Source organism: Peromyscus leucopus, chromosome 5, assembly GCF_004664715.2.
Source record: "Peromyscus leucopus breed LL Stock chromosome 5, UCI_PerLeu_2.1, whole genome shotgun sequence".
In the NCBI taxonomy this organism is placed as follows: Eukaryota; Metazoa; Chordata; class Mammalia; order Rodentia; family Cricetidae; genus Peromyscus; species Peromyscus leucopus.
The window spans coordinates 141,813,386-141,841,184 of record NC_051067.1 but is presented as its reverse complement, the minus strand read 5'-3'; the positions used below and the strand labels follow the sequence as shown (position 1 = coordinate 141,841,184).

The 27,799-nt window shown below is 42.5% G+C and overlaps 1 protein-coding gene across 3 annotated transcripts in view; it reads left to right on the top strand.

Annotated features, from left to right (window-relative positions):
- The window catches only part of Slco5a1 (solute carrier organic anion transporter family member 5A1), a 149,628-nt gene that overhangs the window by 90,688 nt on the left and 31,141 nt on the right, over positions 1–27,799 (top strand). For 2 of the 3 annotated variants that reach the window (XM_028864581.2, XM_028864582.2), the window contains exons 5-6: positions 595–759; positions 26,621–26,819. In XM_028864581.2, coding sequence (XP_028720414.1) covers positions 595–759; positions 26,621–26,819 — 364 coding nt within the window. The remainder of the gene's footprint in view (positions 1–594; positions 760–26,620; positions 26,820–27,799) is intronic. The other variant, XM_028864586.2, reaches the window with a different exon arrangement.

The window sequence follows — 27,799 nt, the reverse complement described above, 5'->3', positions numbered from 1 at the left end:
AAATAATAAATTGAATTTTAAAAAAGAGAAGTACATCTTTTCAGGATAGTCTTAGCTGGGTGAACTGGAAATTATGATGCAGGATTAGACCACAGGTCATTTTCATATTAAAGAATCTTTAGGATTTTAACAGAAAATGTATTTTAATTAATGAAAAATGCAAATGATTTCATTGGCTGGATGCTTTTTATGAAGACATTAGTGTCTGGGTATGATTTTAGATGCTATTTCCTTCACTATCCTGGTTGGGAATTAAGAAACTGGAAGAACAGGGGTGGTTTCAAGTGTCTTCAGAAGTGGGGCGGTGGTGGCGCAGCCTTTAATCCCAGCACTCGGGAGGCAGAGGCAGGCGGATCTCTGAGTTCAAGCCCAGCCTGGTCTTCAGAGTGAGTTCCAGGACAGCCAGGGCTACACAGAGAAACCCTGTCTCAAAAAAGACAACACAGAAAACAAAGGGAAAAAGAAGCATCATCAGAGCTTTTCATCTGTTGCCCAAGGACTATTTTCAGTTCATAAGAAAAATAAAAGTTCAGTTTTCTTTTGTTTTCCATCTATTGTTTATAACATGCATGTATCATTTCTGTCATTTTGTAGACCTACCAAGAGCAGCTGTCAGGATCTTAAGCAACATGACATTCCTTTTTGTGAGTCTGTCGTACACAGCTGAGAGTGCCATTGTCACCGCTTTCATTACCTTCATCCCCAAGTTCATCGAGTCACAGTTTGGTATCCCAGCTTCCAATGCCAGCATCTACACTGGTAAGGCGCTGCCACAGGGCGAAACATGGTCGCCGTGTCCACAGACTGCGGTGGAGTGAGTGGGGAGGAAGGCCAGGCTCACCCCGAGGGCTCACCAAGTGCGCCGCCAGCTCCGGCTGCCCCCGAGCTGGCCAGGAAGGCCAGGGATGTGCTTTCTGAGATTCCGATTCTATTCGTGAGATATTTTCAAAACTGTGTTTGAAAAAAGTAGAATATTGTGTAGTGATGCTTTTTTGTGGACTCCAGTCGAAAAAAAGAAAATAAGCAACGAGATTCACATTTAGATTAATGTTGATTTTGTGGATTAACACGGACCTTAAAATGTTAAGTGAAGTTGATGATGTAAAATCCAGCTTAGTTCCATGGTATCAGGATTTTCTATTCATAAACCTGAGTAGATTTCAATAGAATTACTGGAGATGCATGACATGTAAAGGGATATTTCATGTACTTTATTTTAGATGTTTTGTGTCTAATGGAGCCAACTTTTGAAAAGTCTTTGATATGTGTTCTTGTAGGACTTGGCACTCAAGCCTTATTTGGTAATTCGGGAAAACTAATTCTCAGCTATTAGGGGAATTACAATGTTATCTAATATTCTAAATACTTCCTTAGTGATATTCATCGATTGACCAATGACTCTATCTGCAGAAAGATTAATGTTTCAGCAAAGGATAATTAAATATTTTTGAATAACAGTAGATTTTCACATAGCTTGGTTTCCTACCATATCCCGTTTCTACATTTAAACCCAGTAAGCTTAAACTACCTAAAAATGAACAGAAAAAAAAAATCACTGTAAAAGAGAAGCTGATTTGAAATATTTGTTTGCTTATCTGGTAAGCACTCTGCTTCACCTTGTATATAGAAAGGCATAAAAACTGGTTGTGTCCACGGTTGTAAATTGTTTGATACATAATATACGGCTGTGGACTGCTGTAATTTGTGAGTTAAAGTGTGTTTTGCTCTCTCTTGCTTTCAAAACTGCTTTTCTGGGTCGATGTGACATCCAGAGATCATGTTTCAGCTTGACTAACAGGAAAAGGAAGCCCTTCATTCTTAGTTTAACTCTTACATCGACCTTCGCTGATGGGCAGGGAACCCAGAGCACTTGGGACAAGATTCAAAGTGAAGAGACTTTCCCATTCCCTAAGCTAAGTTTCAGTATGGAAAGGTGTGATTAGGAAGAAGGTTCTAGAAAATCTGGGGCTTGCTGTGTCAAAGGAAGTGCTTCAGGGTTCTCCCTGCACCCCTTCTTTTTCAACCACCTCCCCTATCCCAGCACGTACTGTAAGACTCCCCCCCCCCCACCCAGGGACATACAGACCATGTTTTTCTCCAGGCTTATTTGACTGTGAAACTCAACCTTTTATTTACTCATCATGATAGGGTATCATTGTTATTTGTTTGTGTGTATATGTGTATGTGTGAGACATTGTCTCAGTATTTTACTTCATTTATTCTGAAACTGATCTCACTGTGCAGCTTAGGATATTCATGATCCCACTGCCTCAGCCTCTGTGTGCGGAGATTATCTATGTGAGCCGTCACGTCTCACAGAAACCTGTCTTTCCAATGAACAGTTTTCCTGTGGTAAAATGCAGCAATTCAATCATGTGTGTCCCTATTCCAGCCACACTAGGAAGTCCAGAGCTGTCTAGGTCATCCCAAGGCCCTCCACATGTGCAGTTTTCACTCCAGGGCTCCAGGGCCGATCGCAGTCCCAATTAGATGTGGACTGATGAGGCCATCTCTTTAGTCGGGTAGAGAAGAGGCTAGCTAGACTATTCTTTGAGGAAAACTGGAGGAGGTTCAGTAGGATCTGGAGGGTTGGGTGTACAGCGCCCCAGCTGCAGAGCAGATACACTTGTCTAAACGAGGCTAGCTCACAGACGAGGCTAGCTCACAGAGGCTGCTTCTCCCTAAGCCCACGCTGTCCCTCCAGGATGAGAGGAGGCACGTGACCGAGTACAATTCCTTCTGGCTGCGGCATCCATCAGGCTCCATCCTCTGTCACCAGCGTCTATTTCAAAACCACGGTCATTCTTCTCAGTGTCATGGCCTCCCGTGTTTTCCAATGGCTCGGGAGCTCTCTCTTGACTATTATCATTTGATTCATAGACAAGAAGTAAATTCAACAACAATTCAGGTTGGGCAAGAGCAGAGGGTGCCTCATGAAGTTACAGTGAGATTAAATGCATAATAATTTCTTTAAAACTCTTCTTGGGCTTTTGCCTTGTCATAAATCAGTTCCTTCTTACCCTCTGAACACAGATTTTAATTTTTTAAAAAGACTTTGAGATTTTTTTTGACCTGAAGCCCTTCCTGTACATGCAGATTGAAGTGGAATAAAAAGGTTTTACAACAGCGTTAATTTCTTCACTGACAACGTTTTTTGAATTTAAGTTATCTTTTCATTTTTTTTTTTTATTGATTGGGCATCATGCATGCTGGAATGCCCTCCACCAATGAGCTATAACCTGGATTTAGCATTTATTTTTGAAAAATTATTTGGATAATTATCTCAGCCCAAGCAATTTCGTGTGTTGTTAGTGGGTCAAAAACTGTCCCAGACACAGGCCAGAAGCTGGTCTGTGAACACTGGCTTGTTTATGTTGTCAGGTCTACACCAGCACCGTCCAGGCTGTGTGCCGCGGAGAGGGCAGAGACTTATAAACACCCAAACCAGGGTTCCCAGGGCTAATGGATCGGACTGCAGAGACAAAGCTTATGAAATAAGTTAGGGAAGGCTGCTCAGGAATTGATTGTACAGAATGGCAGCTACAGTTAACAGTTACTACATACCTAATAGTGCTCAAAGGAAATTTTATATGTTCTCATTACAAAAGAACACCATGGGATGATGGATATGCTATTTTATTTAATAATTATACAATATATACTTATAGGGGTACATCATATTGTACCCCATACATAATTTTTGTCAATTAAAATTAAATAATTAAAAATAGACATCCTCCCATGCTGATTTGATAATAGAAATAGAAATAGAAAATTTTGGCTCCAGAGGTTATTTTGGCTAGTAAGGTAATGGTGTTTGAGTTATTTTCATGACAAAAATATCTTTTCTTTTTCTTTTTTTTTTTTCCGAGACAGGGTTTCTTTGTGTAGTTTTGGTGCCTTTCTTGGAACTCACTCTGTAGCCCAGGCTGGCCTCGAACTCACAGAGATCTGCCTGCCTCTGCCTCCCAAGTGCTGGGATTAAAAGTGTGCGCCACCACTGCCTGGCGGCAAAAATATCTTTAACCAAACTATCTATCTATCTGTTATCCATCCATCTATTTATCTACCTACCTACCTATCTACCATTATCTGTCTATCTACCTATCTACCTATCTACCTATCTACCTACCTACCTATCTCTCTATCTATCTATCTATCTATCTATCTATCTATCTATCTATCATCATCATCATCATCATCATCATCATCATCTCTCTCTCAACAGTCAAAAGTGTCTATTTGGAGTCAGAGGGGCAGAGTGAGGCGGAATGGTGGGGGGTGGGGAAAGGGATAAGATAATGCTGGTTCTAGTGGGAAAAAATAAGGAAGAAAGAAAATCAGAGCAGTTCATGGGAAGGTTAAACAGAGGAGCCAGGCAGGCAGATATGGGGTGATCTCTGGCATTGGGGCCTGGGCGTTTTCCCAGGCAGCATCAGCACTACTGAACTTCACAGTAGTCACCCCGGAGGACTCCTGTGTCCTGGTGGAGATGATGACTTCAGTCGCTCATGAGAGTATTGGAGAAATTATTTTGGCCACTCCACGTAGTTAAAAGGATATTTATTTAATGGCGTAACTCACAAATTAAGTAATGGGTAGGTCGCAGGGTCTGGGGAAGGTGTAACGCAGTCCAGCGGTGTTCTCCAGAGCTCTGCACAGTCAATCTGCACCGTCCCGGCACCAAGAGAGCGCCCAGAGAGAGCGCTGACCCATCCAGCTCTCAGGTCCCCCGGCGCCTCCCCTCGCCCCGCCTCGTAGGCGTGACAGTTGCCAGAGTCTCAATGGGGGTTGGAACTTCCAGAACCAAGCTGGAATGGCTACCCACTACATCTCCCCCTTTTTGTCTAAATAAGAAGGTTCTAAACTAATACAAGACTATATACAAAGGAATGGTTATTAAATATTGTCCAGAAATAATGAGAGATAATGACCTAGATAAGATGTAACTATAACCAATGCAAACAATATCAAGCAAGAAACACATACTAAAATCCAGAGAAGTATAGAGCATAGGTAAGCAGCATGTTATAAAGATCATTCAAAGGTGTCCTATCCTAAAGAACCTGAATCTAATACTTAATATGTTCTATCTGTAATTTCCTCAGTTATGATAAAAGATAAGTTAGATATAAAACCTTAAACTCACAAATATAAGATAGAGAGGACATCTTCTTTAATATTGTAACTGTAATTCTTGCTCGATAATTGTTTTGTTATATGTAATTTTACCATGTTAAAGTTAAAACCTTCCTTTTTAAAAAAATAAAAAAGGGGAAGTGCTATGGATATTGCTCTATATAAATAAAACACTGATGGCCAGTGACCAGGCAGGAAGTAGGTTGACAGGCAGGAAGTAGGTGGGACAAGGAGCGAGGAGAATTCTGGGAAGCAGAAGGCTGAGGAAGAGATACTGCAGCCACCGCCAGGAGAAGCAGCATGTGAAGACGCCGGTAAGCCACCAGCCACGTGGCAAGGTATAGATTTATAGAAATGGGTTAATTTAAGATAAAAGAACAATTAGCAAGAAGCCTGCCACGGCCATACAGTTTATAAGTGATATAAGCGTCTGAGTGATTATTTTATACGTGGATTGTGGGACTGCGGGGCTTGGGGAACCTGGAGAGAAGCCCTCCAGCTACATGAGGGTGTCAGCACAGCACTGCACTCAGTCTGTACCAATCCCGTGTAGATATCCAGCCAGTCTGAGCCTCAGACCCACTTTCTATGTACTCAGTCTCCTTGCTAACCCAATTAGAGTACGTGGTTTGAATAAATTATTATGAAGTTGATGTTTTGGTGAGAAGCGTCATGAAGTATCAGTTGGACAGTGTGACCTTGAGTCCTGTCGTTACTGGTCTCTGGCTGTGTGACCTTGGGCAGACCATTCACCTCCCATCAGATCAGGATGATCTCTTTTGTGTCAGGAGGATCAAGTGAAGTACCGAAGCTCTGCGCAGCCAGGTAACTTCAAACAGGTTCACAAACATCGGTGGAAACTTACAACTCCGTCATAGTGAAGGAAAGCAAATGACCACTTGCTGACTGCCTCTTACAATTGCAGTTCTTTCTGTATGTAGATTGAAAAGGTCTGAGATGGAAAATAGGCAACAATGATCATGAAATCTCTGTTGACATTTATTGATTTTTCCCCTTGTAAAAGAACTTTAAATGATTTTTACAGTTAGCATCAAAAGTAATGGGTTCTGTGTGGCATTTTCATTTCATGTCATCATGCTTGGTCCTAATTTGCCGTTCTCCCCCACTACTGTCCCCAAGTGCTTCCCCGTCCTCCTGGGTCCTCCTTCTGCCGGTGGCTTTCCTCTTAATAGTCTCCTCGCTTCCTGGTCCTGCCCTGAGAGTTCTTCCTTCGCTCTTGAGAAGTTTCTGCACCCTGATAAGCCTCTCCGCTGACGCAGCAATCCAAATCAGACCAAATCAATCCAAATTAGAAAAAGCCCCGGTTTAACGGGTAAAGTGTTCCCAGGTGATTCTCCAGCCCCCTAGAGAGGACACAGGGATGAGAGAGCGAAACTCCGCATGTCTGTTTTCTGGGGTGCAGTTTAAGTACCTTGTGGGAGTGGTCTTGAGCATCTCTGGGGGAGGAGCCATGCTTGGCAGGACTTTCTGAGGGGCGGGGTCTGGACAGAGAGGTGGGGCTTCCACCAGAACGTCTCTCATGGTCTCCCTTCTCCTCTCACGACTGAGACATGACACTATTGCTTACAAAGTATGAGACACTAAGCATCCTCATATGAATGGCATCGTTTAGTCCCGTAATTAAAGTCTATTCTGTAGGTATCGTTAATTATGCCCATTTTTCCAAAGGAGGAGACAACATCTGGGAGGCTTAACTAACGCCCCTCAAGACAAATAAATGCTGGAGTTGTGTGTTTCTCAGAGACTATAGTTGTCATTCCATTGTCTTAACTGAAACAGCAGGAGAGGCGCATGTTATTGTCATTGAGCTCATCCAGTTTTCCCCTGTTCTGACGTGTTCTGTTGGTGTTCTGCTCCTGTCCTGTTCTGCAGGAGCCCTGGCTGCTGAACCGGTCAGTGGCATTTGTTTTGTGACCTTTCTGTGTCACCTTTGCCTGGGACTCTGCCCTTAGGTGTACAGAGTGACAGAAAGTTAGACACAAATGTTACACAGAGCCTTGCAGAACTGTTTTGTCTGTCCAGTCTAGAATAATCAAATCCTCTTCTGTTGGAAGAGGCTTAGGTTAGGATGTGATTTTTTATTTATTTATTTTTTTTACTTAGCTATGTATCTTAGTTACTGAAATGCAGTTTTGTGGCTGAAATGTAAGGGAGTGTCCCAGAGCTTAGAGCATGGCTTTTGACAATCGTCATATCTTAGAGGCAGGGGCAGTGTGAACCTGTTTTGACTTGTATCATCCTTTTGTGTGCAATTGCAGTTTTTCTAAAACCAGTTCTTCCATATTATAAAGATAGTTAAAAAGTCAGTTTTGCAGTAGTTTTATAAATGTTGGCAGAGAGCAGATATTCTTTTTGATTATGGATGTATGCATATCACAATTCGTGTGTGGAAGTTATCGGACAACCTTGTGGAGTTGGTTCTTTCCTTCCATCTTTATGTGAGTTTTGGGGCCTTGAATTCAGGCCGATCCTGAGTTAGGCTTGCTTACCAAGCGCTTTCCCACTGGGCTATCTCACTGGCTTCAGGAGGGTTTTTGTAAAAGGTCATAGTGGAAAATACTAAGATATTCATTCTCTTCACTTTCTCAGGAGTCAGGTAATTGAGGAAATGTTTGGGTGCCTACCACGTGGCAGGTCACGTGACAGGCCATGTGGCAGACACTTAGCTGGTGCACAAAGGATGGCGGTTAAACAGGTGTTGTTTGCTAGACACGACTCAGCAGACCTGAGAGGTGTGCAGACGTGGTCATGTTGACTGGAGGGAAGGATGGGGGGACAGTGGTAAGGAATGTGCCCCTGGCAGCCCCTCCTGCTGCACAATAAAAGGCTGTCCCCCCTTTCTCACATGAAGCACCCTTGACATCTGCGTGGAACATCTGGCAACCACAGAGTCCAAAGTGGTATCTTGACTGAAGTATTCTATATTTTTAAAATACTCATTGAATTCTGAATTGAATATTTTAAATTTCTATATTTTGTTGGTTCCCCCGGTGCCCTTCTGTACAATAAGCTTCAACAACAGAGTTCTCCAGGGATCTTAGGAGGTCGGGGCTCTTTTTTTTTTTTTTTTTTTTTTTTTTTTACCAGTATAAAGTGTTGTCAAAGTAGTATAAATGGTGTGAAAATTCATCAGACCCGTGACCACAGAGCCAGCCTGTGGGAGGCAGTGTTGCATTTCACTGGCCAGGTAGCAAACAGAGAAACAGTAAAGGAACGGTGTCCCAATGTCCCCTCCAAGGGCACACTCCACTGCTCTGCCTTCCTTCTACCGGGCTCCATGTCTTTAAATTCTGCCACCTCTCACTATCACCACAGATTGGGAACCATGCCTTCAATATGTGAACATCTGGACAATATTCAAGACACAAACCACAGCAGACACGATGATCTGCCTGGACTAGGAGCCTGTTCCCGATGAGTCTATTTTATAGAAAACAATAACATGAGCTGGAATGAACTCTATAATTTTTTTCCTTTAAAATTTTAGGTGAAATATTTTTCCTAAAGCCACCAGATAAGCAATTTGTGTACTATAGGGTCATTTACTCACACATTTCTCAGAAAATTATATTGCTAACTTACAGGGTAATTTATTAACTGATTCATCACTCTGGCCTTGATGGTAATGTCACTACCCACACGCTGTGGCTGTGACTAACTATCCTTTGCTGTGGGTGTTCCCACATCTGGATCCTGTTAAACACTTCCATTGTAAAAAAGCAAGTTTCCTTCCCTGGGATTTCTGTAATGATATGTAAGATCATCTTATTCTCATATATTTGGTATATAATATATGCTCAGCAAAACTATTTTTCTTCTAGTTCTATTCTGCCATACTTGTTATATTTAAATTTCCTTTAGAAGGCGTCACTGGATTTTCTAATTTCAAACAATGGTACTAATCTAATTTAAAGTAGTGGATTTAAAGTTTTTGACGCAAGGTCTCACTTTGTAGCCCTGGATAGCTTGGTACTTCTATGGTCCAAGCTAGTGTCACACTGAGGGCAATCCTCTTGCCTCAACTTCCTGAGTGCCATAGTGTCTGGCCTTTGTAGACGGGTTTTTTTTTTTTTTTTTTTTTTTTTCGAGACAGGGTTTCTCTATGTAGCTTTGCGCCTTTCCTGGGACTCACTTGGTAGCCCAGGCTGGCCTCAAACTCACAGAGATCCGCCTGGCTCTGCCTCCTGAGTGCTGGGATTAAAGGCGTGCGCCACCACCGCCCGGCCCTTGTAGACGTTTTTTTAAAAGTCTTACCCCAGCCAAGTAGGTAGACACACATGCAAGTTAAGCTGGAAAAGGGAGTGCTTTCGTCTTTGTATGCATGCCAGGGGTGATTTCAGTCCTTTGCCTGAAGATGACTGAAATCTTTCTTAAAAAGATTTTTAAAATTTTGTTTTATGTTTGTGGGTGTTTTGGATGCTTGTATGTCTATGCACCATGTGAACCTGGTGTCCATGGAGGTCAGAAGAGGCATCTCATCCCCTGAAACTGGAGTTACAAATGATTATGAACTACCGAGTGAGTGCTGGGAATTGAACCCAACTTCTCTGGAAGAACAGCCAGTGCTCTTAACTGCTGAGTCAGCTCTCCAGCTTATATTTGTTTTTAGATCTTGGTCTTCAGAGTGGAAGAGCAGACACTATCAATGGTGGGAAACAGCAAGGAATTTGAGGAGGGATGCTCATGCTTACAGTGAATCATGCTTCTCTCTGTGTGTCTCTTTGATGGCTCTCCATTAGGTCATCAGGGCAGCATCCTGGGTGGCCAGAGTATCAAATCACTAATTTATTGTGTGTGTGTGTGTGTGTGTGTGTGTGTGTGTGTGTACACTCCTTTCTCTTTATTACTGGAGTCAAAGCTTATACTGCTAGCAAATCCATACAGTGACCAGTACATTAAAATACCATGGCTGTGGAAGCTCACGGCTTTCCATGTTTGATGTGCTCTGATCATATTGTAGCTGCTCCTCTTCCTAAGTCTCCAGCTGTCTAACCACTGGGCACTAAGCGTCCGTTCTGCAACCCCGTGGTCTTCAAGGTCTCTGGCATGACAAAGATTACTTTTGTCTTGTGTATTTCAAGCCTAAACCTGGGGTCTGTTAGGTGTCTTCAAGAAATCTTGGTCCCTTTTAAGGAAAGTGGTATTTGGAAACCACCATCTATCTGGACAGGAAGTCTGCTCCTTGCTACAAGGTTGTTGTTATTTCATATATATATACAAGCAAAGAGAAAAGAGCCGGGGATGTGCCTCAGATTTTAGAGTGCTTTCTCTGGATTCAGTCCCCAGTATTGTATAAACTGGGTGCGGTGGCCCATGCTTGTCATACTGTGCCTTAGATTTCACAATGACAGCACAGGGATCAGAAGTTCAAGGTCAGCGTGGGATATACGAAACCCTATGTCAAAACAACAGCAGAAAAGAAGAGACGGAATCATGACATTTGCCCGTCTACTTTGAGGTTATTGATGGTTATTATTTGACTTCTTTGATACCCATGATGGTTAATGCTATCAACTCAAAGGATCCGGAATCAGGCAGGAGATAAACCTCAGGCCAGACTTGTGAGGGGTTCTTGAAATTAGAATCACTGGGGGAGGAGGGCCCACCACAAGTAACTTGGGCAGCACCATTCCTTGCGCTGGGATCCTGGACCGATTAAAAGAAGAAAGTGAGCCAATCATGAGCATACTTCTCTCTTTGCTGGTAAACATGTGAGCAGCTGCCTCAGGCTCCTGCCTGGTGACTTCCCTGCCACAATGAACTGTACCCTCAAGTTGTGAGCCAGCACAGCTCCTTCCTTATGTTGATTTTGTCAGTCATTTCATCACAGCAATTATGCGATACCATATTATACTGTATATAACATATATGCAGTATTATATAACAATACAGTATTATATAATATATACGGTATTATATTAGTGAATACAGTATTATACTGCAATGCCTTTCCTCTATGCTGAAAATCACTTTCTCTAAGTGTGTGTTCACACCCACATGTGCACACTATGTCATAGTTCAAGCCCCAACTCTCAGTACCATCAACACTGGAAAACCAGCTGAAGCTTTGGGGCTCCTGCAGTTATTTGGATTCTGAGGCTCTTCCCACGGATGCACGACATACTGCATCTTAATTTTGCTTGAAATAGTCCTGCTTTGCTTATGTCTCACATGTTGTGAGTCTGTTTGTTTCTAGTTTTGAAAGATGACATTCTTTTCATGTTCTAAATTGCAGAAAATATTGAATGATTTAAAAATTCAAGCCATGCGACGAAGTCCATTCTGCGATGCTTCAGGTCCGTCCTGGTTCCCTTCAATTCTTTCCTCCCTCAGAAGCAATTTTTACTGGGTTAGCCTTCTTTTGTTTCTGCTTGAATACATAAATATACCTATATATTATTAATAAACATGCATAAATGTATATAACACATACATCATTTTTATTTACTTTTAATTCAAAAAATGTTGTTTTTTTTTTGAGACAGGGTTTCTCTGTGTAGCGCTGGCTGTCCTGGAACCCGCTTTGTAGATCAGGCTGGCCACAAACTCAGAGATCCACCTGCCTCCATCCCAAGTGCTTGGATTAAAGGCGTGCACCACCACTGCCTAACTACTTTTTAATTTTTGAGATTATGATATAATTACATTATTTCCTTTTCCTCCCCTCCTTGATCTCTTTCAAATTCATGGCCTCTTTATTCACTAATTGTTGTTACATGTGCATATATATATATGATATATAACTATATATTATATATATTCACTCCTAACTATGAACTGTTCAGTCTGTATAATGTTAATGTTATGCATATGTATGTTTTTAGGCCTGACCATTTGTTAGTGAGTAATGGACACGTGTGCTCTTCCCTGGGAAAGACTGTTTCTCCCACTCTCAGCATCCTTAGCTGCCCGTAGCTCTTTGTGTGGGTTGAGAGCTCTTGAGCTTTCCCTGTCCACTTTGGCATGCCTACTGGTATCATCCTTGTTCAGTTTAGGTTTAGATAGCCATGCTAGTGAGACTTTATGGGCACAGTTTAGGACATTACTAGGAGATACAATCTCACAGCAAACTCCCCAGGTCTTTCTGCCTCTTCTTCTACAATGCTGCCTGAAGTCCAGGAGTTGTTCTGTAGACGCTTCAGTTGGGATTGTGCTCCACAACTCTGCATTTTGATTGGTTGTGGTTTTATGTAGTGGTATCTATTGCAAAGAGGAGTTTCCTTTATGAGACGGAGGACTACACTTATCTGGGGTTATAAGGACAAATATTTAGAATGTAGTTAGAAATTATATTATTTTAGTGATGTGGTAGATGTAGGGTCTCCTCCAAGACCCATTACTTCAGTAGCTCTGGGTAGTTGGATAGGTTTCCAGCACCAGGGATGGTTTCCTTCTTGTGATGTAAGCCTAGAGTCCAAGTAGAGAGTTGTTGGTTACTGCCGAAGTATGCATGCCACTATTGCACCCATGGAGTTGTGCCATGCTGGTCCTTGGTGTGGGGCATAGGGGTCATTACTGTGGCACTGTTGGTTGCTTCCCTCCTTTGGAAGCTTGGACATGCACCATTCTTTGACACTTATGTCAGCATACGAAGTACTGGGTTTCACAAGGACATTGTCGTACATTCATTATTTTACTTTGTTTTTATCCACCCTGTTCACACTCCCCTTTCCCATCCCCTCTGTCCCCCTCTTTGTGGTCCCCCCAAATGATTCTTTGTTTTTGCCCTCTCCCTTCCCTTAGGGTCTCTGTCCCTCTTCTCATGGTCCGCTTTCTGCTTTCATCAAGCACACACAGAAGAGTAAAGTGAGAGAGGAGTTAGAGGATAGAGTGTAATACTCCAGTTAGAGGCAAGTGAAGAAGGAAGCAGGAGCTCAGTTAAACATTCATAGCCTACCAAGTGCCAGCCTTCCAGCCTGTTCCACCAGCTCTCATTTCCTCAGAAGTGATTGCTGTTAACACATAAAAGTCATGTCCAAAGCTTATGAATACCTTGGCTCTTAAGTGTGGACAAGAAGTGCTTATTACCACACAGACAGGAAATACCTTACTCTTTTTATATAAATAATAAAACACACGATAAGCTATTATTAGAAGGTGGAGCAAAGTACTTTTGTAAGCTGAACCATCGTAGGGTGGACCACAGAAAAACCTCTGCTGGCAGGCTCAGTTTCTGCTCAGGGTGTTTTTTCCATCAGCCAGAGGCAAAGCGTGGCTATGCTGCTGTTAGAACAATGAGGTTCCAGCCTAACGGATCCTCAAGTCATTGTACCGAAAGTCCTCTCATACTCTATTTGCAGAAAGATGGACATTGTTTGGGTTTTGACTTAAGTGACTTTTAGAAGCATTATAGGTGTAGGTTTCTCTCGCAGGGCACTTAGTATATATTTGTTTTATATAGAGCAGGAGTAACATCTTCTTTAAAATTATTTAAAATATATACTATGTAAATACCAAATTTTTTAGGGGATACAAAAGAGTTGACTAGATACTGCTGTGGCATGGATTTTTTTTTTAACATAGCTTCTCATTATGTAGCCCTGGCTGACCTGGAACTTGCTATGTACCATTGCCCACAGCAATGATATAAACATATTTAACCTTTATATCACAGCATTTATTTTTCCATAAATAACTACATGATTGAAAATAGTAACTTGTAAGTTTTAAGAGGAATTTTTAGTGACAGGTGGAAAATTAGTCTAAAATTTTTTTGTTTTTGAGATAAATAGAATTTAGAAGACTTGACTGTGCATCAAGTTTCTACAGATAAAGTTATTTTTCTCTCACTAATAAAATTGAGTACGTATTCTTGGAGAAAACAACAGCTTAAATGCTTGGAAAATATCATCAACAGAATGAGCAAAACTTCATGATGTAAACAGATGGTAACATAACTGTAAGCCTCCTGGGATGCAGAAAACATACTGGATTTACAGTCGTAACCCTGGAAAGTCAGATGTATAGCCTGTAATCTTAGCATCTGGGAGGTTGAGGCAGGAGGCTCTCAAGCTTTAGGTCAGTCTGGGCTGACACAGATCCTGTCTCGTCACCCCTCAGAACAATTCAGAGTCTAGCTGTGGCATTAATGAGCTATTGATGGAAGAGTGTAGTGCCCTGTTCAGCCTGCTGCATGTTTTTCTGAAGCAAACTTTATCAGTATGCAGTTCTGCCCCCATGGACACATGCCCATCACTACTTTAGCTCTACAGCAGCAGAGGCAGATAGCAAAGCACACATCTGGCTTCCTGGGTCCTGCTCTAGAAGAAAGAAGAGCAGTCCTCAGACAGGAAATGATCTTTCCCATAGCTTCCTTCCACATTCTATGATAAAAACCAACCAATCAACAAACAAACAAGTAAGATGAGCTGGAGAGATGACTCCACAGTTAAGAGCACTGGCTGCTCTTCCAAAGGACCTAGGTTTGATTCTAAGCACCTACATGGTGGCTCACAGCTATCTGTAACTCCAGGTCCATGGGGTCCAATGCCCTCTTCTGGCCTCTGAGGGCAGCACATGGACATGGTTCACAGGTATTCATGCAGGCAAAGCATCCAAATAACAACAACAACAACAACAACAAATTAACAATAAGAACCAATAGTCAACAAATTAAAATAATAAAAAAATCCCGAGCCAGTTCCTCTGATGTGGCTTTGTCTCATTTAGTCCAAGAGGCAGAAACCTGAGCTCTCACAAAATCAACTCCTCTTTATTCTGTCCACGTTTCCATCATTCAGTCTTGGTGCAGTTATCAGAGATGTCAGTAACTCATTCTGTCTCTTCAATTATAGAAACAGTGTATCTGCCCTGTGCCCTGCATCCTTCATTTCGGTCCAAATGAAGATGTGTAAAGATTCAAGGCTCGCTTTGGTCCTTCTGAAGGTCCCTTCCTGAGTATGGCATATGGGGTTGTTGGTGAACAGTGTCTGTCACACTGTGAGGTCAGTCTCCAGTGTTTAGTTGGAGCACAATCACACCAACAATCTCGACACTGTGGTTTCTTCCTTTGTTGCTTCCCATGTGTCTCTGGGATGAAATGTAAAGTCTTTATTGCATTTACTTTTTTTTTTTAATCCAAGCTGAATTTTCATATTTCACAGAGAAGGTATGTCTGAAAAATATATGATCTTTACTATTCAAAACTCAGAATAGACAAGGTCTGAACAATAACGGAAGGAGACCACTAGGCAATTAACGGAGATTGCAAATGGGTTCGTAGAGAGGATACCTGGCAGCCATGATCTGATTCTGTTCTGATGCTTTCTGCCCAATGGTTACTTTTTGTAACATGACTAATTCATTAGTACATGAAACCTATGTTCTCATAGATGTAGGGTTGTTGTTCTTCATGGATGAATGTTCAGACCCCGAGGTTACTAGAATAAGTTTCGGTTCTGAATCAGCTTTATTATAAGGACTCTTTAGTGTAGCTTTCATAATCTGATGGAATTATGCATGACTCAAACAAAACTACATCTTCAAATAACAGTGCAGCCAGGCGGTGCTGGCGCATGCCTTTAATCCCAGCACTCGGGGAGGCAGAGGCAGGCAAATCTCTGAGTTTGAGGCCAGCCTGGTCTACAGAGCGAGATCTAGGTCAGCGAGGGCCACACAGAGAAATCCAGTTTCAAAAACCAACCAACCAACACCCAAATCCCCCCCCCCCCCCCCCCCCCCAAAAAAAAAAAAACCAGAACCAAACAGTACAGTATGTAGCCACTGGGTCTGATTTTCTTCCCATCCGTTACTGCCTTGCTCAGAGTTCTTATGTTTTCTGGTTTAGACTGTTTCATTAGAACAAAGAAAGATGAACGATTTTTGAGGTTCCTTTAAGTTACAAAATTTTCTGAGTTTTGGTACCTCTGGGTTCTATTCATGGATAGATAAGATCAGTATACATGTGAAGAGTGACTTAATCCTCATGAACACTGAGGTAAGATCCGTGTGTAAGTGTATAAGTGTGGAAGTGAAGAGTAACTTAATCCTCATGAATGGTGAGGTATGATCAGTGTATAAGTGTGTAAGTGTGTAAGTGAGGTGTGACTTAATCCTCATGAACACTGAGGTAAGATCAGTGTATAAGTGTGTAAGTGTGTAAGTGAGGTGTGACTTAATCCTCATGAACACTGAGGTAAGATCAGTGTATAAGTGTGTAAGTGTGGAAGTGAGGTGTGACTTAATCCTCGTGAACACTGAGGTAAGATCAGTGTATAAGTGTGTAAGTGTGGAAGTGAGGTGTGACTTAATCCTCGTGAACACTGAGGTAAGATCAGTGTGTAAGTGAGGAAGTGAGGTGTGACTTAATCCTCATGAACACTGAGGTAAGATCAGTGTATAAGTGTATAAGTGTGGAAGTAAGGTGTGACTTAATCCTCATGAATACTGAGATAAGATCAGTGTATAATGTATAAGTGTGGAAGTGAGGTGTGACTTAATCCTCATGAATGGTGAGGTAAGATCAGTGTATAAGTGTGGAAGTGAGGTGTGACTTAATCCTCGTGAACACTGAGGTAAGATCAGTGTGTAAGTGTGGAAGTGAGGTGTGACTTAATCCTCGTGAACACTGAGGTAAGATCAGTGTATAAGTGTGGAAGTGAGGTGTGACTTAATCCTCGTGAACACTGAGGTAAGATCAGTGTATAAGTGTGGAAGTGAGGTGTGACTTAATCCTCGTGAACACTGCTTTCCTTTGCTTTGGCTCAAATGCCCTTTGTCAGTAAGACTTCACCCTGTTTAAGAATGCCGCTGCTCCACACTCTATTTCTCCTACTATGCCGAGAATAATTTACACTGTAATTCTTTTCACCTTCTATCACTTGGGATAATTTGCCTAGTTATTAATTTAATGTTTTGCCACATTAGACTGTAAAGTCAACATGGGCAAGAAGTCTTCCTGGTTTTATTCACTATGTGTCTCCAGTTTAAAATAGTTCCTGCTATATAGTTTGATAAAGGATTTCTAGTAAATATTTGAATTTTAAATGATTTATCAAATTTATTAAGTGACTAAATTAAAAATTACATTCCTGTAAGTTTCTCAAAATTTATACTTAACAATATTCCTACAAACAATGCATAATTTTTTTTGGTAAAGTTTTGCTTAGATAGTTTAGAGATTAAAGACAGACTGTGATAAAGGGATTCTGTGGAAGAACACAGCTAGCCTGTCTTGTCATAACTGATGGATACCTTCCTCCTAAGATCAGGACAGACAGATAAATACACGCCTGCTACTTTCCTATTGCACAAGAGATTAGTGAGGCCACAGTGTAGGAGAAGGAAATAAAGACCATTCAGATCAGGCAGGAGGAATGAAAAGGGCCTCTCTTCACGAGTTACGTGTTTTTCATGGAGAAAATCCAAAGACATCCATTAGGAAAACTACTCTAATTGTGCTACTGAGTGTGCTTGGTGGGATTGCAAGATAGAAGATAAATACACCACAACCAACTGTAATTTTATACATCTACAATGATCCCAAAACAAACTAAGGAAATGGTTCTTAGAAACAATATTCAACAAATTTGTGCAAAGCTTGTATTGGGAAAACTATAAAATATTGTTTAGGAAAGTGCTTGTCAGAGGAAAGATTTCACCTAGGTAGAGAAGTAGCTAAAAAAAGATTGTCATGCAAAATGATGACTACTGTCCACCATAGTTACAACAATACATCAGATTCTGAAAGTTGTGAGGTAGACCTTGTGTTCTTACCACAAAATGGTATGTATTGAATAATGCATGTTAATTAGCTTAATTTAGCCATTGAACAGAATATATTTCAAGATAACATGCTATTCATGACAAATGTATACAACTTAGTCAGCTAGATGATTAATGAGTGTTTAAGAATGAAAGAAACTATAACTCAGGAGAAATATACTTTAAATTCAAGGGCTGGAAGAATTGGTATTATTCAGGTGTCAATATTCCTGAAATTGACTGATAGATTCAATGCAAACTACATCAAAATTTCCTAATAGTCAAAATAGTATGGTAGTACTGGCTTAGAGAAGACAGACACATTAAAAGAATAGAATTGAGGACCTAGAAATAAGCTCACATACTTGTGATCAGTAGATTACTTCCATGTGTGTTCATGTGTGTTCACATGTGTGTGGGTGCACCTGCATATGTGTACATGTGTGTGTCGGCTAGAGGTTGATTTTTTTTTTCTGTGTGTTTTCCTTGATCATTCTTCTCCACTTTACTTACTAAGGCAAGGTCTCCTGCTGAACCTAGATCTTGCTGATTGAATAGTCTATCTCAGCGGTTCTCACCCTTCCTAGTGCTGCGACCCTTTAACACAGTTTCTCATGTGGTGGTGACCCCCAACCATACAATTATTCCATTGCTACTTCATAACTACAATTTTGCTACTGTTATGAGTCACAGCATAAACTATATTTGGAGATAGAGGTTTGCTATGAGGTCTCGACCCACAGGTTGAGAACCACTGGTCCAAGGGGCAGCTTTCCCTGGGGACCCCATGTCTCCTGAACACTGGAATTACAGGTGGGCTGCCATGCCTGCCTATCTTCTATATGGCTGTGGGAAATCTGAACTCCAGCCCTTGGGTTTGTATGCCAAGTAATTTATCCGCTGAGGTATAAACCCCGATCAACAGGCTGATCAGGGCATCAAGGCTATTCAGTGGGAAGAATGAACAGTCTTTTTTACAAGGGACTCTGCAACAAGCAGGTAGGTACATGAGAAAGAACTAAATTTACCCCTCACACCATATTAAATAAATGCAAGGTGAATCAAAGTATAAGAGACTTGGAATATTCCTAGAAATAAGCAGGCACACAAATCATTGTGGTCTTAGACTAAGCAATGTAGGCAATGGGGAAAAACAAATAAATTGGGTTTCATCCATATTAAAAACTTCTGCATCAAAGGACAACATCAAGGAAGTAAAATAGATACCCATAGGAGAGGGAAAATATTTGCAAATCATATATCTGCTAGGGCAGCTGTGTCTAGAATAGTTAAAAACTTATAGATAAATAATAAAAAGTATGCCAACTTTAAGAAAATGGGGGAAAGATGAATAGACATTTCTCCAGAGAAGGTATACAAATGGCCAAAACAAGCACAGGAAAAGACAGCTGATGTAATCAGTTACCAGAGAAATGCAGATCAAAGCCACACGAGTTGTTATGAAACATTACGTCACACCCACTTGTTTGGCCACAATCAAACATTGCCTTTTAAAACTGTTGGTAAAAATGTGGAGGAATGGACTCCTTATGCACTGTTGATGGGAACATCAAATGATGTAGCCGTTTTGGAGAACAGTTCAATGTATCTTCAAACACATGACTGGGGCATGTATTGTGTGACTCCATTCAGACAAATTAGGGAAACCCTTGGAGCCGTTCAGATCGATTTTCAGTGGGTGTAGGGAAAGTTGGGAGGAAATCGCCATGATAGTTGATGGACCCCTGGCTTCTTTGTGGAGTGAAGAGAAAATGTTTCAAGAAGGTGGTGTTGCATATCTTTGTGGGTATGTTGTGCATGTGCTGGGCTAAGACTACGTCCGCAGAGCTCAGTGGTCAAGTGCTTGCCTAGCTAGCATATGTGAGGCCTTGCGGTCAAGTTCCATCACCCTCCCAAACGTTGAACTGTATGTTAAGTAGGCAAATTCTATAGTATGTGAATTACAGGCCAGTGAAGCTGTCAGTTGGTTTTAAAATGAGGCCTTGGGGAGATGGCTCAGCATTTAAAAGCCCTGGCTGCTCTTCCAGAGGACCCGGGTTTATTTCCCAGCACCCACATGGTGGCTCACAGCTGCCTATAACTCCAGTTCCAGAGGCTCTGATGCTCTCTTCTGATCCCGACAGGCAGCTGGCATGCACTTGATCATTGACTACAAAAGCGCCAGAGAGCCTCACATCTGTAATAACTTGCTTAAGACTCTTTCCCCTCCCGTTTCCCGGAGCTAGGGGATAAAGGGAAGTAAATAAGCGTACATAATATACATGAAGGCAAAACATTCATACACATAGAAAAAAGATAATAAAAAGATGGAAGAAAATTAAAATGTGTTCAAATTAGTGATTTGACTAAAGCACAGAATGATCGTTCTGGTCTCCCATATGTACCTGACAGAATTAATAAAGGCTTTTTGTTTGTTTGATTGATTGTTTGTGTTTTAGTTTTTTAAGAGGGTTTCTCTGTGTAGCCCTTGCTGTCCTGGAACTTGCTCTGTAGACCAGGCTGGCCTTGAACTCACAGAGATCTGCCTGCCTCTGTCTGCTGTGTGCTGGGATTAGCCCAGCACAAGTAATATAGTTTTTTTTTTTTTTTTTTTTTCCAAGACAGGGTTTCTCTATGTAACAGTCCTGGCTGTCCTGGAACTCGATTTGTAGACCAGGCTGGCCTTGAACTCACATCGATCCTCCTGCTTCTTCCTCCCAATTACTAGGATTAAAGGTGTGTACCACCACCACCTGGCTGTAATATAGTTTTAAAAGAGCAAGATTTCCATCTGGTCTTTGAGGAATACAGGCCATTTTAATGGGCATGATTTAGGTGTGTCAAAGTTTTTTTTTATTATTTATTTATTTATTTATTTATTTATTAGCTTCTTCCCCTATAGATGAACAGTTTTTAAATCCTGCTTTCTTCTCCCAGGGGAAGGAAGACCTTGTCAGGGTTTACAGCTGAGTCTCTAGGGGGCGGAGCAATGGTCAGCCTTCTTGGTAGGAAAGCTCTGGGGGCTGCAGGATTTGGACAACAATGAACAGAGAACCTCTGAAAATTGCTGACAGAAAATAGATCTCGCCTGAAAGGGCCTCCAGTGAAGGCTTTGCGTTTGGCACAGGCCCAAATCTGTGCCATGAACAGGAACTGGGTGTGGAAACCTGATGCTGACTTCTTCGCTGGCAGCTTTTGGTAACTGAAAATGTTAATGAGGTCCTATCACTGTCCCATGAAGTTTCCTTTACAAAAGGCACCCCCCCCCCCCCCCCGCCTCTGTGGTAATTAGCTTAAGGCTCTTTCCCCAGAGCTGGAAGATGAAGTAGAGCCCTAAGCATTTTCCCACTGAGCTCTGTGGCTCTACGGTGTCGATGCAGACACCTCTGCTAGGTTTGCAAGCCACAGAAGATGAAACTTGATTCAGTTTGATTTTGGAGTTCCTGTCACCACACACCTGGGCATTGGTGCTCAGGCATCGTTTCAGCTGAATTGGTCAGGAACTTGAAATGAAAAGCGTGGTTGTTCTCTCTGAATGTTCCTTTTTATCACCTTTTCTCCAGTGCCCTAGGACGAGGCTTCTTGCGTTTCTCTCCTACTGTACAAGTCTCCCTGTGTTGGCATAGCGGAGACTGTGTGACAGGCTTGGGAGATCCGTTGAGCCTATGAGGAGTAGCAGATGGGCTACATACAGGGATCTTCAACACGAAGGCAGTGTGGAGCTCAGATTTTGAGAGCCTTTATTAATCATTTCAGCAAGGTCATGCTAGAATTCCGGAGCCTTCTTTATTGCTTTGATTCAGTGGTCCCATCTGAGCTCAGTAGCTGTCACACAGCAGAAAGTGGAGGCCCATGAGGATTCCTTCAAATACTGTCTTCTTGGGCTAAAAATTCTAGAAGGGGAAACTGAGTCAGCTGCTGCACCAAGCTCCTGCTCTGCCAGGAAAAGTCTCAGGGAAGTCTCTAAAAGTTCCTGTGTGGCCCCACTCCATCTACAGGCCTCTCTTCCATTACCGGAACCTTGGACCATGCCAGTTACACACACACACACACACACACACACACACACACACACACACACACACACACACACATACACACACACACCCTCTTAGTCTGAAGCCAATGACATTTGAAGTTATGTCATGGAATATGATAGGTGGAAAGAAATATTTTGTTCTCTGTCTTAAAACAATCACAGAATTTGAAGGGAAGGAATTCCATTAATTAATTCTAGTGCCACACCCAGCTATTGCCTTTGAAGGGGCTCCTGGAAGATGAGGCGTTCAAAAACAAAAGAGCTATGTGTATCTTACGCTGCTGTTCTTCTAGACTGAGGTACAGTTTGCCCTTACTGTGTTTTCTATCCTTGGACCATTTATTATTGGCCAGCATTGAGGTTTGGATTTTGAAAACACTCTCTGTAGTTGTTCTCATCTGAGGGGAATGGATGCTTACTCTCTAAAAGAAAATCTTTGTAAGAGATGGTGGTGACCTTAAAAAATAATTTTTGTACTATAAAATTAGAAGCACAGGCTTTTTTTTTATAAAGTTAATTAAAGGCTTTTTATAAGTAAAGTTAAGCTAGTTTTGTCTGCTGTACCACTCCAAGCGTGGTTATGGAGACAGTACTCTATCCCTCCCCATCTACGACCCCGTGGACAGAGGGATGCTGCATTAGTTATTTCTGATGTCGTGTTAAAACACTATGGGCAAAGCAGCCTAAGGAAGAGAGAGTTTGTTTTGGCTTATGGTTCCAAAGAGATAAGAGTCCGTGATATCAAAGTGGAAGCCTGGCAAGAAGCTGGAGGCATGGAGGCAGGTGCAGAGAGTTTAGAGTTGAATGGTGTGAGGCTTTAAACTCTCTAAGCTCGTTTCCAGTGACATACATCCTTTAACAAGTCCACACCTCCTAAACCTCCCCAAACAGCGCCACTCACTGGGGATCAAGGATTCAAATGTCCGAGACTGTGGGGGATGTTCTCATTCAAACTACCACAGATGCCCATGGATTGGAGCCACTGAGAGAGAAAACCACTTCTAATCAAACTGAGCCCTGAACAAGAGTTTCTTCTCTTTATGAGACCTACTCTGATTCTAGACTGTTGAAATCCATAAAAAGTTTAGAGTGACTTGTTATAGAAAAGGTAGTTATTGTAATACCTGACAGGTAGTCAGCATCTGTGTGTGTGTGTGCATGTGTGAGTGTGTATGAGTGTGTGTGAGTGTGCATATGAATCTGTGTATTTGAGTGTGTATGTAAACATGTGAGAGTGTGTGTGCATGTTTAGGAACCTGCCAGAAAGACAGGATAAACACAGCAGGCAGTGGTAAGTATGATGTTGAGACTAGAGCCAGGTGCTGTAGATGCTCACCATAGTGTGTGTGTGTGTGTGTGTGTGTGTGTGTGTGTGTGTGTGTGTGTGCATGTGTGAGTGTGTGAGTGTGTATGAGTGTGTGTGAGTGTGCATATGAATCTGTGTATTTGAGTGTGTATGTAAACATGTGAGAGTGTGTGTGCATGTTTAGGAACCTGCCAGAAAGACAGGATAAACACAGAAGGCAGTGGTAAGTATGATGTTGAGACTAGCGCCAGGTGCTGTAGATGCCCACCATAGTGTGTGTGTGTGTGTGTGTGTGTGTGTGTGTGTGTGTGTGTGTGTGTGTGTTGCATCAATCTGTGCTGAAGAACATCTCCAGTATGCTTTCAGGAGAGTGCAAAGTGATGAATGGAGGGGGCGGGGGAGGTGTATGCAGAAGGAAAATGCTGCTTGCTCCCAGCCCAGGGTCCAAGGACATATGTCTTGCATAGGACAGGGCAGGGTTTTGTCTTATCTGGAATTCTCAGACACCAGCAATTGCATGGGTCTTCACCTCCAGAACTTAGGCCTTTGGATCCTGGGCTGGTGTCAGGCAAGGGCTACCCCTGGGGCATTGTGGGGTAGGGTGTTGGCTCTTTGGGGCCTGGGGTCTCAGGAAAGGGAAGGAAGATACCAAGAAGAAGATGGTATTAAGTTCAGATGGAGGTGATAGCAGGACAGTAACTTCAGCCTGGAGGATCGGCTTTTGTATTTCTCCTCACAAAGGGAATGGAACTATTAGAGACCGAGATGGTCGTGTGGTGGTGATGGAGAAACTGGACCACTAGCCCCAAGACAGTGCAGAGCCACATCTACTTAGAAGTCCATGGGAACCATTCTCACATGCAATGTGGGCACCCACTTGTTCATGATTTCCTGGTTACTTCCAGTCCCTTTACAACACTGCTCTCCCAGGCTTCCCTCTCACCTCCGTCTGGTTTTCAGCTTCATTTACAGGCTCACCTCTTTGTCAGAACCCATTAACACGGCTCTCTTGAGACGGCTTCCTCCTTTTCTCACTGTATCATCTGAGAACATCTCACCTCTCAGGTTCAACTATAACATAACTCTCTCAGGATGCTCTGCTCACAGCCCCCAGTACCCAGAGTGCCCCGTGTGCCCCTCAAACTCCTGTCTACAGCAGAGATTGCTAAGCTGCCATCCACACATTGTCCTTCTGTCCGGATCCCTGTTCTCTGAGTACCACACACTAGCTTTCCTGCTCTCCCCAGCCTCCTTAGTTAATTTACTGTGCTCTGAGTGAGGTGCTTTCCTGCGGCTCACCTGGACCCTTGCAATTACCCATCTGACCCACTGCAGACTCAAGTTCTCACTCCATCAATGCTATCTTGTATCTCACGTCAGCAATCGCCTTCATAGCACGTAACTCTCATCTGATCCCGCGCAGAATTCTCCAGCGGCCTCTCATTGCTCAGATACATAAGCTGAGTTTCTTTCTTGGGCTCTTATGCTCTCCTTTTTCCCAACTTCTCTTCCTGCACCCCATCACCTTCCACCATCTTGCATTGCACACTCTCGGTAGGTATTTTGAAGCGCCATGAGTACCCACAACTATGACCTCGTGCCTTCACGTGGGTTTCCTTTTTCAGAATGGTCTCTCTGTGTCCGTCCATTGGAGACATTCTATCGAATGGCAGCTGAAAACGGCCACTGTGAGAGTTCTCCCTGATTTCCCCCAGGGAAGACTCAGCTCACACTGTGTTTCCCTAGCACCTTGTAGAATTGTTTTACTGAGATTTTTCTATTAGCCTGTATGTCTCTCGTTTCATTTGTAAAGTTTTTGGCGGGTTATCCTATGTCTTTATTCTTCATTTTTTAAAATAAAGATTTATTTTATTACTAGTTTTTAAGTGTGTTCATTCACACATGTGAATGCAGATGCCAATAAAGGTCTGAAGGGCCAGGTCTCCCTGGGCTCAAGTTACAGGTGCTTGTGGGCTGCCCATTGTAAGTGCTGTGGATTGAACTTGGGTCCTCTGCAAGAAGAGTACATGCTTTTAACCACTGAGCCATCTCTCCAACCTCATGTCTTTATTTTTCTGCAATGCAATATAATACATCCAGTGGTTCAGTGGTCAAAATTTAGAGATAAGGAGTAAGTATAAGACTCGTTTAGTCTATTCAGGCTGTTGTAACAATATTACCATGCACGGAGTGGTTCATGAGCGTGAGGTTTGGTTTCTAACAGTTATAGCAGCAAGGAGTCCAGAATCCCAGTGTTGGTGGATTTACTGTCTGGTGAGGGTCTGTTTATCACTGATGGGACAATTTTACTACGCCCTTATATGATGGAGAGAACAGGGGATGCTCAGGTCTCTTTAGTTAGGGCACTAATCCTACTCATGAGGTTTTCCCTCTTCTAATGCCAGCACTTTGGGGGGTAGGATTTTAACATGAATTCAGGAAGACATAAGCATTCAGGCTGTGGCGGTGACTGCGACCCACCTTATGGAATAGAGCATTTCCAGGGCTGCAGGAGCCCCTTGTCCTGACCCACTCATTGTCCAGCTGTCTTGGTGTTCACGGTAACTACCTTTCCTTTATAGTCATACTACCTGTGTGTGCATCCTAGAGCCTTACGGTTGAGTTCACCTGGTTCTTGAGCTTGATGCAGGTGTGAACATGTGCATATTTTGTTGCAGTTTTTTTCTTGGATCACCTTTGTGAGAGTCATCCCCTTTCTGTGTGTTTGATTACATGTCTTCCTTTGTTTTGTTATCTACTAGTGCTTTGTGGTTGGAATACTCCACATGTAATGTATCTGTTATGGGGAATTTGGTTTATTTTCACTTGGGGTCTATTAGGATGGTTGGTGTACACCATGAGTTTCTTTGGGGGATAAATCTGGGATGGAACTGCCTGTTGCAGGATGTGTTTACCTTCATTTCTACCAGGTGACGAAAAACTGCTTTTCAAAGTTGGTCCTACCGTTTCTGGTCCTCCACTGCTGAGAGTTTCCAGCACTTTTATCTTGACCAACATGTGGCATTACCAAACTTTAAAATGTTTACCTGCTGACTGGTATGTGGTGGAATTTCACTGTGGTTGTAACCTATGTTTCTTTCTAAGTAATGAGGTGGCTTAGGACATTCGGATTTTCTCTTTTAATGAAGAGTCAATTTAAATTTTGTTCACTTTTCTCATGAATTATTTGTCTTTATATTATTGCATTGTAAAAATATTTTTTGTATCGTCTGGATTTCAATCCTTTGCCAATGTGCGTTGAAGGTAGTGTACTGTAAAGTCACACACTGAATATGTATGGATTAGAGTAAGCCTTATTCTTTACCTTCGTGTTAATGCGCAAACAGACAGTTAGAGGAGACAAGTGACAGTCCACACCAGTGCACATTAACGCCTCCTCCTCCTCTTCCCAGGTGTCATCATTGTCCCCAGTGCTGGTGTTGGCATCGTCCTGGGAGGCTACATCATAAAAAAATTGAAGCTTGGTGCAAGAGAATCCGCCAAACTGGCAATGATCTGCAGCGGGGTGTCTTTGCTCTGCTTCTCAACCCTGTTTATTGTTGGCTGTGAAAGCATCAATCTAGGCGGCATAAACATCCCTTACACCACAGGGTAAGTACCTCTGAGGAGCCATCCTGCACCAGCAGGTGCGCAGTGCCTGCTGTGTGGTTCCACACCTGGCCCACACCTGGCCCACACCTGGCCCACACTGTGTCTCCCTCCCATCTGCTTTATGTGCTTTGTCTCTGCAACTGCAGCTCATGCTCCTGTTGGGTGGAGGCCACAGGGTTTCACCTTTGTCTGTCTCTTTTGATCCCACAGAGTGACGTCCATGGCATTTTAATTACAGAAGATGAGGGGATACTTATTGTATTAATTAATTTTCTCTTTCCCTTAAGTGAGTTGTTCTTAATGGCTGGAGAGGTAGCTCAGCAAAGCGCGAGGAGCTAAGTTTGATCCCTGGAACCCTTGTAAAAACGCCAGATGTGGTGGTACACACCTGTAGTCCCTGTGCCGGGGAGGTGGACGTGAGCTGATGCCTGTGACTGGCCAGAGAGTCCACTCTAGTTGGTGGGTCCCAGGCTAATGAGAGACCATTTCAAAAATCCAGATGGAAAGTTCCTGAGGAGGCGCAGCACGTGAACACGCATGTGCACACACATCTGCTCACACATGCACACACAGGAACCTGCACCCCCACAAAACCCCATCAAATTTATGAAATACCATCCACTATGGAAAGACTGGCTTACACCCAAGTCCTCCACCCACCCACTTATTCTCACTTCTCCAAACTAAAGTCAACCATGTAGTATTTTTTCTTTTATTTCATTTGTTTTCTCATAGAATGTATTTCCATTATGTTTCCCCTACACCCCCCCAGATCCTCCCCACCTCCCTACTCACCCAACTTCACACTTTTTCTTTCTTAAAAAAACATAACAAACAAAACATAAGACAAAAATACCAGAACAAACCAAAAACCCCATTAAAAAACAAAAAAAAAAAAAACATGGAATCCGGTTTATGCTGTCCAACTCCCGGGCACGGGCTTGCCCTGCATCGAAGTTGATATACCCTGTGAGACTTCC